The 17665-nt window shown below is 37.6% G+C and overlaps 1 protein-coding gene across 3 annotated transcripts in view; it reads right to left on the reverse strand.

Moving 5' to 3' along the window:
- Positions 1 to 249: 249 nt before the first annotated feature.
- Positions 250 to 17665, reverse strand: part of PPARG (peroxisome proliferator activated receptor gamma) — a 56642-nt gene continuing 39226 nt past the window's right edge. For all 3 annotated transcript variants that reach the window (XM_032699258.1, XM_032699260.1, XM_032699259.1), the window contains 3 exons: positions 14210 to 14409; positions 10029 to 10479; positions 250 to 2928 (listed from right to left, as the gene is read on the reverse strand). In XM_032699258.1, coding sequence (XP_032555149.1) covers positions 2681 to 2928; positions 10029 to 10479; positions 14210 to 14409 — 899 coding nt within the window. In that variant the 3' untranslated portion in view covers positions 250 to 2680. The remainder of the gene's footprint in view (positions 2929 to 10028; positions 10480 to 14209; positions 14410 to 17665) is intronic.

Here is a 17665-nt window from a genome sequence, read left to right on the forward strand (position 1 = left end):
AATGTTTTCATATCCTCGTAACAGTCATTTGTTCTAAATTAGTACACAGCAATTGTCCATTAAATGAACATTTTTCCCTTAAGACCTATTCTTGTAGAAAAGTATTTTAGGCAAAACTTGTTAACCATGATGTAACCATTTAGAATCAGAACATTTCAGTGATTAGTAATTCCCATAAAAAATTAACACTTTCCATGGCTTGAGGAAAACATGATGAATTAGTATCAATATGTAAGAGAAGACAGAATGTAGGGAGAGCAATATATTTTATTAGAGCAGCTTATACAGTTGAAAGAAAAGTGTAGGCTTTGGGACATTCAGTCCCTTCATCCTCACAAAGGATAACACCTGTTCCTGCAAAACTGTCTTCTCTTTCATCCTAGACTGTTGTGACTACGATTACACCACGAGCCTCCAAATATATGGGTTGTTGGAGTGAATGGCTTAGACACTGTCACTGCTAAACTGCCACTTTCAAAAGTATTGCCCCTTGCAATAGTTGAATGAAGCTTCTGGGTTACACAGATTTGTTTCCTGTAACAAAGTGCTGAACTCAGTGTCAGAGCATCTCTTCCACCCTCCTTTTCAAACAATTTTTGATATTACTTATGAAAGACCATGCCCTAGAATTCTTTGTTTTTTCTTTGGAGCTGCTTCTGAACTTCCATTTCTACTGAAGCCAGTGGGAAATTGGATTGTATGAGAAATGCAGGCTCAGAGTAACAGTTTTTGCTGTGTGTTACTATTACAGGAATTCAGTGTTGGAGCTGTGGTCCACCTCAGTGCCAGTTCCTCTTTGATAGGTCCTCCTACAGGAGGGAATGACCTCTGCGATTTAATAGAGGTTCTCCCACCAAGTGAGAGATGGCAACTTTTCAAGCGTCCAGTGGAAAATAACTTAAAGAAGAGAGAGAATAATTTCTTTTGAATTGTAACGGCCATAAATTAGTGTGCATGGAATTCCTGTCAGGATCCAATGCTCAGCTGGCACAACTTGCTTGTCTTGAACTGTGCAGAGACCCTGCAATCCTGAGCATTAACGTGCAATGCTCCACCTGCTTCAGGGCAATCCTGTCTGAGTTACCTGAAAGGAGCTCTTTGCACACTCAGGAAGAACAAAGCCGTTCACTTTGGTCTCCCAGTGACTTCATGCCAATGCAATGTCACCTGTGGGCTTCAAACCCTGAGGCTGAATGATCCAACTCCCTCATAACACTTACAACTGACCATAGGCCCAGAGGTTACCTGAAATAAAGAGTAGGAAACTTTTCCAGGTGTAGAAGGCATGAGCTGAAGAGTTTATTTTAATATTTATCTCTCTCAGCTTCTTTATGGCATAATTTGCAGTGACTTACTTATATTTTCAAGGTCTACATTGGGAGTAAAGCCAATTTATACTCCCTGAAGATCCTACTCACACAGACCCCTACATTACATCTTTGTCCACTTATGTATCCCCACTCAACTTGTCTCACTAAGTTTAAGGCACACTTTTTGCTACATAAATAAAATATGGACATGTGGAGGAAACCAAGGATATTCAATTGAAGACTGCTCCTTACTTTGATATGTAAGTCACAATTGGTGGCTTTTTTTCCCAAAATTCCCTCTTCTGGTTCACCACTGTGGACCACACCTGCTTGACTTTGGGGGTCACATTCTCAAACTATCAAATGTGGACAAGCAAAATGTGAATCTAAGTGTAAGCAAATTTACCTACTGTTAAATTTATTCAGTCTCCTGTGCTTTGCTCCAGTGGAATTCTCAGGTGATATTATAGGGCAACATATATAAGAAAACTCACAATCTAAACAGCAGTGAACATCAGTGAACAGCAGTGCAACATTCTTGTTGCAAGTGAAGTCAAACTCACGTTGCAGGGTTTCTGCTACAGCTGTATCTTCTCAAGAATTAATTCAAATCTTGTTTTTGTTCAGGAGGAGTCACGTTATTCCAACTTTCTATTATGTTTTTGACTATGTTGTTCAGTGATAGTTCATCAAATAATTTGGGAAGGTCTCAGGCCAAGAGTTTTTGTACCAACCTATTCCAAGTCGTAGTGCATATTCCTTAATTAATTCTTGAAATAGTATCTAGTTTTTGGGTTTGCCCACAAATGATGGGCCTAAGTCTTACTGCCACCAAGCCCTCTTTACAGCTCTGTTGGTGTCAAATCATGTCACGGAAGGCACAAACATTGTCACACCTGACACTTCTAACTTTTGCCTTTTAAACTCTCACAGGAAGTTGCACTAAGCTGTGACTCAATTTTATTTTGCTGCTGCCTTGGGAGCACAAAATTGACTGTAATATTAAAATGTTTCCCTAGAAATGTTCAAGGAGAAGGACTTTTATTTAGTTGAAAATTTAACTGCATGCTTAACCAACTTGAGTGAAGCATCAATCATACTGGACAAGCAATTTTAAGAAATAAGATAGTTAAAAAATTAATTCTGAAAATACTGCCAACAATTTCATGATATAGATATTTTTAATATTAAAACTAAATTGTAAATGTGTCTTTATAAACAATATGCATAAAATAGATCTACTATACTAAGCTCTCTCTTTTTAAATGCTGTTTCACAGTAATTTCTTAGGTATGCAAAGTTTTCCCTCAAAGAAATAGTGCAATCTGAAGAACATACATTATGTCAGCGGATTAGAACTACTCTGGTCGTTAATACAAGTCTTTATAGATTTCCTGTAGGAGTGGATGAAGGCTCATGTCTGTCTCAGTTTTCTTTATGATTTGCAAGAGCTGCACGTGTTCCGTTACAATCTGTCTGAGGTCCGTCATTTTCTGGAGCAATTTTGCAAAGAGCTGTGATGATTCTGGGTGGTTCAGCTTCAGCTGGAGCTCCAAAGCTTGCAACAGGTTGTCTTGGATGTCCTCAATGGGCTTCACATTCAACAACCCTGGGCGATCTGGGAAAAAAATCAGGAGTTTTGAGTTTGTGAAGAATATGGAAACATTGACCTCATGTCTTAATTTCTTAATCATTTCTCAGTATATTAAGCCTTCACTTATGGCACTTCCTGAGAACTGTTTGACAATCAAATAATGTGTTCATTTGTCAGATTTTACTGGAATTTGCTCAAAGAAGTTTTAGGATTAGTCTCAGAAAGGGTTCAAGCATTTTGCACAGCACAGATAAAGAGACAGGTTTATACTCCACTACGGTGCATTTTCCACAGTAAACTGGGAGTGTCTGTGGAAAGGAAGAGTGGGACACTGTTGGGGGATAAGCAGTTCCAGGACTCTGATACAGTGTGTGTAATCAACATCCACTCTGATGGATTTGCATGCAGCTGCTCCCATTAAAGGTGTTTCCTGCTGAGGTGGGTGTGAACCCATCAACGTTTACAAGGGGCAGAAATTCCACTTCTGCAGTCACAAGAACCTGGGACGCTCAAACACCACAGGTTCAGTTCTTCTCCACACCCCACTGCAGCTGCTATTAGGGAGTTTGGGTTTTGCATCAGCTCCTCGCTTAGGCACAGACTAATAGATGTGGCTTGTGCAGAAAATGCCTTTTCTGGGCTCATGCCAACAGCCAGTTGTGCTCCAGCTGGAGGAGCCTGGGCTGGATGTTTCCAGCCACAGTCAGTACCTTGTGCTGCCACGGCCCAGAGGCCCAGGGCAGCCTTGGCACAGCTGCTCCTTCAGCAAGAGGCAGAGTCTGCCTTTTTTAACCACTATTATCCTCATCATAATTAGCTGTTCTCTTATTTCTGTCTGTCCCCAAATACATTCTTAAGTGGCTGCAATTACTGTTTAACAGAATTTGTAACATTTGTTTTCTAACTTGAGGTAATAAATTATCTGATTCTACAGCAATGAAAGTTAACAAAATGTTCGATGTCTAAGCAACTAAAGTTGCTTCACATTGTTAAACCCTCACATATGACAATGACCACCATGAATTTGTTCCTGCTAAACTACTTTATAGTGGTAACACATCCTGGTTGCAAGAATACTCCATGAAAAAGGAATCAATAATTTAAATAACATTTGCTGTGTAGCTATGAAACTAATTTGATGGGTTCATCAATAAAAAGCAGTGCCTATATCTTGCCTTAAATTACCTCCCCAAAACAATAATTTCATTTCAGAAAGGACAAGAGGTTGATCTCTATTAAAAACTTTAAAAATAGGGAGTTATTTCCTGTGTTTTTAGTAACCTTTCTGTGCATACAGTTCTACTAACTCAGCTTGACTCGTGCTGTACACTAGGAAAAAAAGGCCAAGAGAAAACAAAGCTCTTTATAAATACATTGGGGTTTTACTTCACGGGGAAAAAACTGCAGTGTAAACTAAAAGGCAAAGTTGGCAGGAAAACAAATAAGTATACACAGCCATGAAAACAAAGGTTGCTGATTAGGAAGGGATCCTCAGTTCTCAAAGAGGTGAGCTCTGGTGATAGCTTTTCACAAACAGCAATGATGGTAAGTTTGAATCTGGACCCCAATATTTGTTTGCCAATGTGCTTGTCTTGCAGACATCACTTATTTATCCCACTCAACTGATAACACCATAAAATATGGTTCAGAAAGTCTTTAAGTAAGCATCTGCAAGCAGAAAGTTGTCTCCAAACAAATGGTTCCTTTTTATTAATTTCCTTTGGCAATATTTTCAAGCAATCTTTTTTTTAGAGGGAGAATTTTTGATCCGTGTTAGATATTTGTTTTTGATTACCTGAATGCACTGCATGTGCTGCAGAATTTAGTTGCCTTCTTTATGTCTTTCCGTAGCTCCCCAAATTTCAGAGCTTCAGAGCTGTTGATAATTTTGGGTTGCGATCGCTTTAAATTTGCCTCGTGTGTTGCAGCTGAACTCTGAACCAGCTGGGGCTGACTCCGAGTGCAGGGAGAGAAAAATCAGAAAGCACAAAGACTGTGGCTTTGATTTCCTCTGAGATTAATCTCCATTTGCCCCCTGCTTCTCTGTGGGAATTTTTAGGGTGTTTTTCAGAAGTGAATCCCCATTCAAACACTTCTCCCCTGTCAAATTTAGAGCCCAGGAGGCTGAGTCCAGAACTTACCAGGGAACCCCCAAATTTGGGTGCTCGAGGTCAACTGAAGTTCAGTGAGAGTGTACTGGCTAAAGTCCTTAAAATCCCTTGGAAAACCCAGTCTGGTGGTTTTATAATGACCCAGTGGAACCAGAGTCAGAAAAGATGACTATGGCAAAAGCCTACGAGATCATCAGATGTTATTTTTAAATAAGCCAATTCAAGAGGAAGGAAGATTCCCATTGAAGGAAAAGGGATTTTTCATGAATGAGAACTTCAGGATATGGACAGTATTTCTGGGGTGTTGACAGTTTGCAATACTTTCTCAGTAAAAATTTCTTGCAGAGGAAAATGCTGTTTCTGTTCCAAGAAACATATCAGGAAAAAAGGAAAGAAGAGGTAAAAGCTTTAACATCCAGCTATTATGATATATTTCAAGCTGTTATGATGCATTTGGTTATGTACCAAAAGGTGTGTTTTGTGCAGTAGGGAGCTGCAGAAAGATGTGGCTTGTAGAAAAAAAATACAAAGGAAATGATTAACAGTAAACCTTGGGAGACATTCAGCCAGAGAATAGGAAGAAACAGAAATGGGAATGGGAAATTGGATGTGACACTGTGGTGGAGGCCTTTGAAGAGGCTGAATGAGATCAAAAATTGCTGTTTGAAAGCTCACAGAGAAAACTGCAAAGGGAACTGATGAGGGAAGGGAAAGACAAAAACAAGGAGTTTCTTATGATACAATGGAATTTGGTGACAAAAGCCCAAAGAGTTGAAATTATTCAGGTGAGAGATAACTAAAAGTGATTTGACACCTCTTTTAATCCTCCCTGATACGCAAACTTCAGTGGTTTTTTGAAGTTTAGTGGTTTTTTATGAGCTGTTTGTGACCCGCCTTTTAACCATGTGCCAGGAGAGTACCATGTTTCCCTTTTTATTATTATGTTTCTTAATCCAGATTTTCTTTATGTTTTCATTCTTTGTCACACAGCTGCTTCATTTGGTTTGAAAATTCTGCAGGAAGCTGTTGTTCTAAGTAAGAAAATGTTCACAGGAACTGGGAAAGGCTGATTGCCCCAGAGTTCTGAGTACCACGGGTACCAGTTTATGTAAATTGCTGTTCTTTTCTATCTCAGGGGAAAATACTTTGTTTATTTACTCACAGATTTGGATGCTTCTTTCCTGTTTCCTAACAACAATTGCAATATTTTTTCATGCTCCTCACATATGAAATTGCCATCTGCAATATCCTTGAAAAAGTGCATTTTTCATTTAAATACACATACTAAAATCTTAATACGGTAAAACAGGCAAAGATATGACTGAGTGAACAACTGTGCTACTGCTTTTGCTGAGGCAGACATGAGTCAGCAGTTTGAGATAGATATGAGTCAGCAGTTTGAGGTTTTTCTTCTGAGACTGTCACGTCTTGTAGTCACCAGGATTTGGGTTCAATACCTACAGTGATTATCTGCAGTTCTTGGGCTGATTATGAAGCATTTCATTGCTCTAACAAAGAGCAGGATTTGTGTAGCAACCAAATATGAAGTATTTCTTGCTATTATTCAGTGATAAAACTGCAAATATTGCTGATCTCAGAATGCAGCTAAATTCTGGAATGCAGTGTTTGAACAAGCAGCAGGGATTTGAGGCTCAAAATTTCCTGTAAAGAACACACTCAGAAACGAGAAAAGTGAATGCAGCAGCATCTCTGAATTCACATCCCAGCTTTATTGCACCTGGGTCTGTACAGGAATATCCTGCCACAAACACTGCTGTACCCAAACACTGTGGGATCCTAAACACTGCAGAATATAATACACCAAAGAATATAATACACTGCAGAATATAATACATCAAAGTTCAGCAAGTAAACATGCTACAACATTCCCTTTGGAGCTTTTTCTGTATTTGACAACAACCTGTCTGAGTGAATTTGCTCTGTTTATAAGTCTGGGTTATCCCAGTAAGGTTTGGAGTATTTTCTTTTCTGCCCAGAGACATCCAACTTGTTCTCCTTAAGCCTTCTTCTTACGATATTCTTATTATTTTGACTCAGAGATACATAACATTTTTAAAGATGCCTCAAGTTCTTCAATATGTATAGCACAGCACTCACTGAGGATGTGTCTCAGTGGCACAGAGGAATCCCACGGGAAGGAAGAAGATGTCCTACAATAAAGCTTTCCAAATCTCATTTAACTGAAGTGTATTTTGCAAAGTTACCACAACTAAAAGAATGTTGTAATAAGAGTTTGCCATTGCTATTAATGGCAGAAAGCATTTCTGTTGTACAAACAAGGTGCTCACAGAGTGTCTCTGCCTCATCAACATTAAATTCAGAATACAAGAACTTGTTTGCCATTTTTGTTGTTTTATAGCACCAACAGCAAGAAGAACTCTTCAGCTTTGCAGTAATGAGTTCAGAGTCACACTTGGAGTCATTGAGACAGAGTGATGCTGCACTGAGCAGCTCAGAGACAGTAAAATGAGCAACTGTGGAAGTACATTCATTGTTGCTATTGCAGTTTATTTGTCAGCCTCTTATTATTGTCATATGGGCTTTTTGCCTTTTTATGTCACAGGCAAATACAGCTGTTTTGATATCAAAAGGCTGAACTGTTTTATAGGGTGTGTGGCAAATTCCAAACACTTTGCAATGAAAAGCTTCCTACATGTAATGTTCCAGCTGGAATTATCTTTGTCTTTCCCTTCTCTTCTTCTTTGTAGAGCTGCACAAGGGCCAGCACCCCTGAGCCAGCAGCACTGAAGAACGTCCCCAGGTAACAACAAATTCACTTACAATGACAGCACCTGCCTGGGTGTTTTCTGGTTTCACAAACTGGTTTTTTTTTAAATAAAGATATTTGTACACAGGGGACTTAAACATTGAAGTATTCCTGCAGCTAGTAAAGTCCTCAAGGTAATAAGAACTGGCTTTGAAATCCTGGTTTCAATGAAATCATCCTGATTCTATATTCATGTAGTTCTTACAGAAATACAGTTTTGCAAGGACAGAGCTCTTATAGAAACACAAGCATGTGAGACAACTGAGAAATAGGACTTCAGTTCTATACCACATGAGATATTACAGTCCCACAGTTCAGATATATCTCGTATCTGGCCGTAAAATTCATGATAAAAGCCATTCTATAATTGGAAACAAAGCTCAATTGTTTTCAAAATATAAGCTCAGTTTTTACAAGTAGCCACCATGCTTTTTTGAAAAAAAAAACACCAGTTCTAAATAAAGATAGTGAGATCTTTGTTATCCAGAAATTAAAGGATTTTCCTAGCAAGGACTGATTTTATATATGTATACAGATTTGCTTCAGAGACTTAAGAACTAGTGATTAAAAATCAGTAGTCCTTTACAGATCTCTGTTTACAAATGATTCTCAAAAAAAAAAAAAAAAAGACTGGTTGATAAATCCGGTTCCACACAGTCAATTACTTTATGTGGATCGTTGTCCTCCTGCATTCTAAATTGGAAGATTAGTCACATATCTGTTTCCTCTAATATAAACCAAACATTGCTGAAGACATGGCTTTGCAGATTGCAAGTTTCCTTTTTTCAATTAGGAGTGAATTTTGAGAGGCCTTTTTCTCCTCCGTCAAATTTCAGTATATTAAAAAATGCAAATTATTGGCATGTTTTGTGTAGTGCCCTAGTGTGTTTGCGTAATTTCTCCTCCCCCATCAAAGCCAACAAAAAAATATACCAGCAAGGTGTTTTGCCTTCCTGAATTAATGCAGAGTCCTCAGGGATCATTGTGTTCAGAGGTTTGCACCAGGAAATGTCTTCTGGGAACTCTCCTTGTTTGAAGTGGAATTAGTCGAATAAACCATATTGTGATACCACATTTTTACTGAATGAAACACAATGCCAGGAGGAATTGTAGGTGATTTTAAATGAAGCTATACATAACAATGCACTCTCAGCAGCATATTTGTTTTTAGAACAATAGCATGTGGTTGTGTTTGATTGCTTAAATGTAATTTAATAACAGAATCCTCTGCGTTGCTCTGCAGAGGAGCTGAATCCAGAACATTCAGCACATTCCTCTCGTTGATTTCTGCAGTTCCTTGTTAAGCCAAAATACACACAAATCAGTGGGGTAAAATTTTATTTATGCAACATCACTAACTTGATAGTGTTGGCCAAAGTAAGAGAGTTTGAAATGTAGGTCTGATATCTCAGATTCTCAGCAGAACGGTGTCTAAGTGAACTAAAGTCCCAAACCAGAATAGTGACATCAGCTCAGGAACAGAGAGAACACACTGACTGGCTGGAAAAAGCTGAAAATTCAGTGTCTTTTTCAGTGAAGTGTTGGAATGTCTGTAGTCTGATACCTGGGCTTTGAGATTCACAATTTGCTGAAAGCATAATATGTAAAGATAATACAAAAGGGGCAGCTGAGGAAACCTGAACAGAGCACATTAGGCAGACATACAATGCCAGTTTTCCTCAGGCATCAGGAGACCACCTTTTTCCTGAGAAATGCATTATTTTCCCCCTCCCTTTTAAAGGAAAACATTATCTTGCATGAATGGAAAAAAACAATAAAAAGCACCATAACAATCTTGCAAGCCCAATACCACACATATTTTGAAATTGTTCTGAAGTCAAAGCTATTTGTGTACAATTAGCCAGCCACACAATCTAATTGCAGGTTTGAAAAAAATCTCATGCAGAATTTTAGCTCTTGCCAGTGAAATTCCACCCTTCCTGTTTTCCCAAAGACAGGCCTGATTTTGTTTTCTACCTAAATGAACTGCTGATTCAGCAGGCACTTCTGGCTCCATCGTTAATAGCAGGTCATTTACATTTTCACTTTCTGTCTGAAACTGAAAAAATGGCAAACAACTTTAAGAAAGTTGAAAATTACTAAAAAAACTATGTGTAAATAAACTCACTCCCACCCTGTAGTGCTGAGGACTTTCCTGTTTGGACAGGAATGAAAAGTGTCAATTATATCATATAAAATATCATATTAAATAAGAGAGCACTTACCTCCACTTAGGATAATAACAGCTATAAATATTGCCAGGTCACTGTCATCTAATTCCAGTGCATTGAACTTCACAGCAAACTCAAACTTGGGCTCCATAAAGTCACAAAAAGGTTTTCTCAGGCTCTTCAGAAACTCCCGTGTCATGAATCCTTGTCCTTCAGATATAAGAACTCCATCTTTGTTCATCAGAGAAGCCAGGAGAGTGTATATGATCTCATGGACCCCATATTTCAGGAGAGTTACTTGATCATTCAGGTCGAGGTTGACAAAACCTGGAATGTTCTTGGCGAACTCGGTGATCTCCTGCACGGCCTCCACCGAGCGGAACTGGCAGCGCTGGAAGATGCGGATGGCGACCTCCTTGTTCTCCTCCTGCAGAGGGGACACGTGCTTGCACTTGATCTGGTCTTCTCCCATCATCAAAGAGTTCATGTCATAAATTACAAATGGCTAAAAACAGAAGGAAAAGGCAATTTACTTCACACATCCTTTCTAGGAACACTTGGCTCCTGAGAAACAGGAGTGGCAAACAGGGGTTTAACTCATCAGCACCACTCAGGGATCTACAAGGGAGCTGCCAAGGGAAGTTGCCCCTAAATAGGGAAATTTTCCTGAACCTGTTAAAACACATTTCTCACAGTGTTAAAATGAAAGGCCTAATAGTTCCTAAAGATTTCTCACATGGTCTGTGAATCTATGTTAAAAAACTGCTTTGGACTTCGGCTGATATTTTTAAAAATAATTTTAAAAATTTGGAGGGGGGGTGGGTGTTAAGGAACACTATTTTAAAATATTCATGATTTTTATCTTTTTCTTTTTTTATTTGCTTTTTGTTTTACAAAAAAATTCCAGAATTGGAAGTTTGGAATGCTTAACAAAACATAAAATGATACTCCTTTCACCTGAATTATAATGGCTTCTATACAACAGAATTTGGTAAGTGCACAGGGATCTGTTTGCACTTCTGAGTATATAACTTCTTTTTTGTAAAAAGACAGATTTTGATTTCTTTTTTTTTTAATTACTTTTTTAAATTATATTTTGATTCCTTCATATAGTGCCATGTTGTTTTCAAGTTCTTCTAGGAAATACTACAAGCAATATCAACTTTCTGGTATTGACTATCTGATAAATGTAGTGTTTTGCCGTTAATTCCTTTAAAAACAACTAAGTTAGGATATATTTAAACCCACACAACTTACCTATGGAAAGGAAAACACAAATAACATGATACAAACTACAGCAGCACAAATCAGAACACAAGCAGGAGTCTGACTGTGAAATAAATTCAACTGGAAAGAAGCGATTTTGAAAGCAGATTAGAAAAAGTAGTGCCAGAATATGTTCATTAGGATCTGGAAACAATCTGTTTTGGAATGTGCCAAAGAAGCTCCTGGTTTTAAAGAATTGGTTAACTGAGGATTTCTCAAATTTATTTAAAGAATCTTTTCTTTACAGGATGAATGACCGACTAGTTCATCGCTGCACTGAACAAATATCCACTGATATAAGTAGGTTTGTTAACCTACATGATTAGTTAACTAAAATACAAGGAATTAGAGACCAACAACTGGACTAGAGAAATGCTTTTTAAAATTTCTGATTACAGATTCTAATTCCTTATTCATACAGGTGTGCCTGTATGAATAAATCATGAATGAAAATCATTCCCATGGTTTTATATTCACTGTATATTGCAGAACAGATTCAAAAATAACCCAGCCCTTCCTATACATAGTCAGTGGTCCTTTCCCACAGAATTAGGTTCTAGAAACTCCTAAAATTCTATCCCTTTTTGACTAAACCAGTTTCGAAGTGCAGTCAGTGCACAGAGCTGTCTGTGAGCTGAAATAATTCTATCCCCAAGGGAGAATTTCAGCCTCCACAACTGCCAGTTAAATCTGTGTTCTGCTGCTCCGAGACAACGGAAGTGGCACTGCCCAGGGCTGCCACTGTCCCAAGGCTGCCACCGTCCCAGGGCACTCCGAGCTCAGTCCAAGGCACTCACTTCAACTGGGGGAGCTGTGACATTATTTTTCCACTTGCACTAAGGATTTGTGTGAAACTGAGAAAATAAACACACCACACCAAGGAAAGCCAGGAGGACAAGGCATTTTTCAAGAGGTAATGACATTTTGGCAGCAGGAAAGTTTTACACATGTACAAATATACATATGTATATGCATGCATATGTGACATAGGGGAATACCAAGACTGTAGAAGAGGCTTTTAAGATGCATGTTTTAGTAATAGTAGGACATTTCTTTCTGTTGTTTCTAGGAGAGCACCGAGTAAAAGAAATCTAATCTGGCACAGTTTAAAAATTTTTCATTAAAAAGGAGAATGTAATTGATAGCATATTTATATTTTTTTCACATGTATATATTTTCACATATATATATAAAAATTCATATATATGTATAAAAACTCATATCTAAAAATCATACAGAGGTATAAATTCACATATATATATAAGTTTACATATATATAAACTCATATATATAAAAATTCATATATATATAAAAATTCATATATATATAAAAATTCACACACATATATGTAAATTCACATATATATAAGAATTCTCTCTCACACACACACACATATCTATATATCTATATCTATATCTATCTATCTATCTATGTAATTCATGGACACAGATGTTTGTTAAGTACCCAGTACAGCAGAGCAGCAAAGCACACATTGACTGAGTTCTGTGACAACTTCACAGACCCTTACAGGACACAAGTAGGGTTTGTGGATGTGCTTGGGACCTCAGAAACAAACTTTCTGGAAATGTCTGGAAAATGGAAGATGAAAACACTGTAGGTGCCCTGCCCAAACTTCTGTCACCTTCCACGGTGGGCAGCTGCAGAAAAAAGGATCAGGCCTGGTAACGTTTTTAGGATGAAGAGGAGGAAACAGGATATATAATTACACACCTCACTTCTATTCCTTTTCCCAATGCAGGTACATAGTTATTAAAAATTAAATTGCTGTATTAATTCTTTCCCAGTAATTGTGTTTCTGATACAGAGAGGGAACTGCAGAAAGCTATGGAAAAAGCAATGACCTCCAAGTGGGCTTAGCACAGCAGTTTCTGCAGAATAAATAAACCATGTAGTTCAAACTTCATGTATTCCATGTTGAAAGTTGTTTGAGACACACTCAAATTGTGTGTCTGCCATATCTAAAGTTTTTAAGGGAGGGGTGCAACCAATTTACAGACAACATTGAAGTCAGTATTTTAACTGCTTTTAAAGAAAGGAAGAAAGCCTGAAATATCTCCAAATTCTTTCCTGTCTTTGAACTTGTTAAAGAAAATAAAATACAGTCTCTGTTGTAATCCTGACAATAAAATTTCTGACAATGATTCTAGAAAATATATCAAACTAGGAGTTATAAGTTTTGGAAAACTATTTTACTCTTTCAGTATTAAAATAGTGACAAAATTTAAAACCTACCAAAATGATCAATTTTTATTTATCCTCCTTCTCACTGATACAGAAGAGTTTTATGCATTGCCATTGAAGTTTCCAAGGCAACCCACAAATACACTTATCATTATTTCTTACTTTTCCAAGATTTTCTTGTACATCTCCTAAAATTCAAATTGCACCAACACAGAACCTCAATTTGACCTGAGATAACCCAGTTAAAAGCAGGAAGTCATCAGAGCATCATAAGAATGAGCATCATAAGAATGAGCATCATAGCTCAGGCTGGTGATGGTGTTGGTGCTGGGAATCATTTGACACTTAGGAAAAGGAATATTCCTTTGGGTGCAGCTACTGCTGATAACACACTGTGATATGGATGTTTGAGTAGGACAGCAACCAATTCCTGACAGCTCGATGTCCACCTCAAACAGATAGTGTGGGAGATAACCTTTGGGGAAGGAGAAGGAAAACGGGAAGAGAAGATCAGAGAATACAAAAAGGTTAAGATGACCTTCAAATTCTTGTACTGGTTTCAAGTATTTTATTAGGTGAACTTGGAGTTTTTTCAAATAATGTTTACTTATTCTATCTAAAAACATTTCCTGTGTTTCAGACACAGCTTGAAATATGTAACTGCCAACAGCAAAGTTGTTCTTTTTTTTTTTTTTAAAAGACATGTGTTGTCAGCATGGTAAATCATTCACTCAAAAGAAAGGAAGACAAAAAAAGAGGGAACTAACTGATTTGTCTGTCGTCTTTCCTGTCAGGATCGCCCTCGCCTTGGCTTTGGTCAGGGGGAAGGACTTGATGTATGAGTCATATAAGTGCTTGGCCAGCGCTCGCAGATCGGCCGACTCGGGGTTTAACTGGTCGATGTCGCTGGAAATCTCTGCCAGGAGCTTCTCCTTCTCCGCCTGCGGCATCCGCCCGAACCTGATGGCTGAAGAACACAACAAGTGGTTACCAGGGTTGTGCCTGCCCCTCCAAAAGCACACCTGAGGAGCTTTTGCTGGCACCTTTTGTTGTGGGCTCTCGAAGCTTGTACTAAACCAGTGGTAAGGCAAGCGAGAAAGGAGGATCTTCTCCAGTAGTACAAGCAAACCAGCTGAAGAGCTTTAAAGAAATGTAAACAAACAAACGTCTAAGAGGAAATAATCTATGTGCCCAAACCTTGCTTGGAAATGCAAATCTATTGTCAGCTCACCTGACAGGGTTGGTGAAACCCCATGATTCTGCCTCCAATCTAAATAAAATCTAAAGAATATTTAAGATATTAAAATTCTGTTGGCTTAGGGTAGGAACCACCTTTCAGGTTTGTATGGTTCGGGGCAAATCACCATATGGATCTCAGATTCTTCATTTATTTAGAAACAAAGCCCTCACATGCCTTGCAGAAATAAATTCCTAAATAGTTCAGCAGAACCTAATGTAGCAAGTGCTAAAAAATGTTACCATAAGAATTATGGAATGAGAAAGTGGGTTGTCCAGGGAATAAAAAAGCCAAAAAAGACTGAGTTCTTCATGGTACCTCTATGTATGTGAAGTGTTCAAAGAACACAAAATGGTTCTACCTCATCATGTGATCTCAAAATTCCTCAGTACTAACCCAGGGTAGACTCTAAATCTCCTACTTTTACACTCATGTACTCACTATCCAAGCCACTATTTATTCATATGGGGACTGAACTGGGTCATATTTCAGATGAGCCATTAAGACCAAGACTGATCTATCACATGATATTTCGGTAAACAGAATTGATTTTATATTATGAAAACAAAACAGAACAAAAAAGTGTCAAAACAAACAAACAAACAAACAAAAACACGGAAAGAAGAAATAAAAAGTTTGCATTTTGGTCTTAGGGGGAAATAGAAACATTATGAATATTTTTTCAGTGATTAGTGTCTTCCTTGAATAAAGCAAAAGTGCTATTAAGAACACACATATAAATGATTATATTAAGGGTGTTGGAAAGGACTAGCCACTTTTCTTCTATGAGTTTGCTTGCAATGTGCTCATGGGCAAAAATGACACCTTTGTTCAAGAATAAATAATTATGCCAGAAAACATACCCCCCCTCCATTTTTCATACGTTATGTTTATTGATCAGTTGTCTTATTTCATGGCTGCAGAAACAAGGTTGTTTATTTTTGCAACTGTACTACATTTCCCTTTCAGCAAACTCAGTCTCAAGATGTACGTGCTGCATATTTCAGATTTGCTTGGTTGTTCTTTATTGTTGGGTAATTGAACACCAGTAGTTAGGAGTCCTAAATCTCACTGGCATAGGACTCCTTTTCACCAAGGTTATCCCTACAAACAAGGGATAAAAAAAGGGGACACACATTGTTTGAATATTAACTTAGCTCTAAAATAGCTTGTACATTCCCCAAGGCATTAAAATCTTCAGGAATTAGTTTTCATCTTTCCCCCCTTTTTTTTTTTCTTCTCCCTACTCCCCTTTTTAATCAGGTATCTCCTGGAACATTATTAGTGATATGGCACAGTGTATATACCAGCTGTGCCCCTGATTACTGACAGACAATTGTTCAATGTAGAGATTTCATTGAAAAGATCAGGGATTTCCAAAACAGAGATTGTTTTGTCATTAGAGAATAAATAAGCTCTACAGTTGTATTCTTTTAAAGAACAGAAGCCAGACTGGTAACAAGCACCGTGCTAGAAATTCAGACATTCAACTAGTGCCTGTTTTTTCAAGGAAGTTCACTGGAATTGAGGGAGATAGCTCCTTTTTTAAAACTTATAGAAGCTTTCCACATTCATGTATCGATGTACTCTCGCAAGCCAGCATCAAACAGTCTTAGTTCAAAGTGACAGCATAGTATGCATGCCATGTTTTCTAAATATGCCCCTTATCCTATAGCTGGATCCCTGTGCAGTCTCTTGTCTCCATGGAAATAAGAAATAACAACCTACATTGAACCTATTTTTTAAATGCAAAATAGGATTGACTGAGGGTGTTCCAGAATCCCATTTCTGGTGTGCTTATCCCCAGCAAAGGGCATCAAATCACCTGTGCAAAGCAGCCAGGTGTTATAAGCCCCAGTGCTTCTAATATAAAATTATTTCTATTCATTTACAGATTGCATTGGAATTCATCATACTGCAAATACTTCATTTACTGTTAATAGTTTTAGAGTAGATACCTTCTTTCACTTGCCATTTATTTTTATTTCTTGATGGTGATACTTATTTTCCTGAAAAGTGCTTTGAGATGTCTGCTTGAAAAATATTATAAAAGCTAAATATTATTCATTAATGTGTTATTTTTCAGTACTCTTCCGTGTTGGAATCATGTCTCATTTTTGTTTCCATGTGTTTGAGACACAGTATAATTTTTATACGTACAGTCAAAACCACATGAGAAATTAATGTTAAATCAGAGAATTGTCTTCACTGAGCTAAATTTTATGAATACAAACACCTTTATGAATAATGTACTAGGGATGTAAAGGCCAAAGAGGTAGAGAAAGACTATTTCAAATAACACATGATTAAAGCTGCATAGACATTTGGTATTTATTTCTGAGGAATACTTGGCATGGGGGCTCATGAGGCGAATTTCTACAAAGATAATATTCCTGGTTTATTTTTTAAAAAATTATGATTTTCAATTCCTTCTCTGTAAGTGGAAATGGAAAAATCAAGTGCCACAGTGGGGTTATCTCTTACTGCCCCAAACTTGGGGTGAAGTCTGTTACGCATCTTTATTTTTGGATGGATCTTATGTTTATTAGCAATCTGTCATTCCCACATGTGGTTGTTTCTTTCTAAATGAGTGGTTTTGGGGTGCATTAGTAGCAGTGGATCTTTCGTGACCCACTTTTAAACACTGTCCCTATTTCATGAACATGAGTGTTGGGAAGATTTCTGATCTGATTCATGAATGATGAGAGTAAAGGTTCCTAAAGAAAAGGTGATCAGGACTCAAAAGTATATTTTAAATATAACAATTCATTAACAACATGGAGAGTTGTAAATCGAGCATTCTTATCTTACAGTTTCATAGACATAGGACTTAAATTTTTTTAATGTTTAGAATATATTTTAAAATATTATATTAGTTGCAGCAGATTGTGTTCGATGTTTTATAGCATTGTGGGCAAAATGTGGGGCAAAATTCAGTTTTGTGAGACCAGCCTATTGGTTCCCTTTTGGAAAAATCATTGTCATT

The sequence above is a fragment of the Chiroxiphia lanceolata genome, chromosome 11, assembly GCF_009829145.1.
Source record: "Chiroxiphia lanceolata isolate bChiLan1 chromosome 11, bChiLan1.pri, whole genome shotgun sequence".
Lineage (NCBI taxonomy): Eukaryota > Metazoa > Chordata > Aves > Passeriformes > Pipridae > Chiroxiphia > Chiroxiphia lanceolata.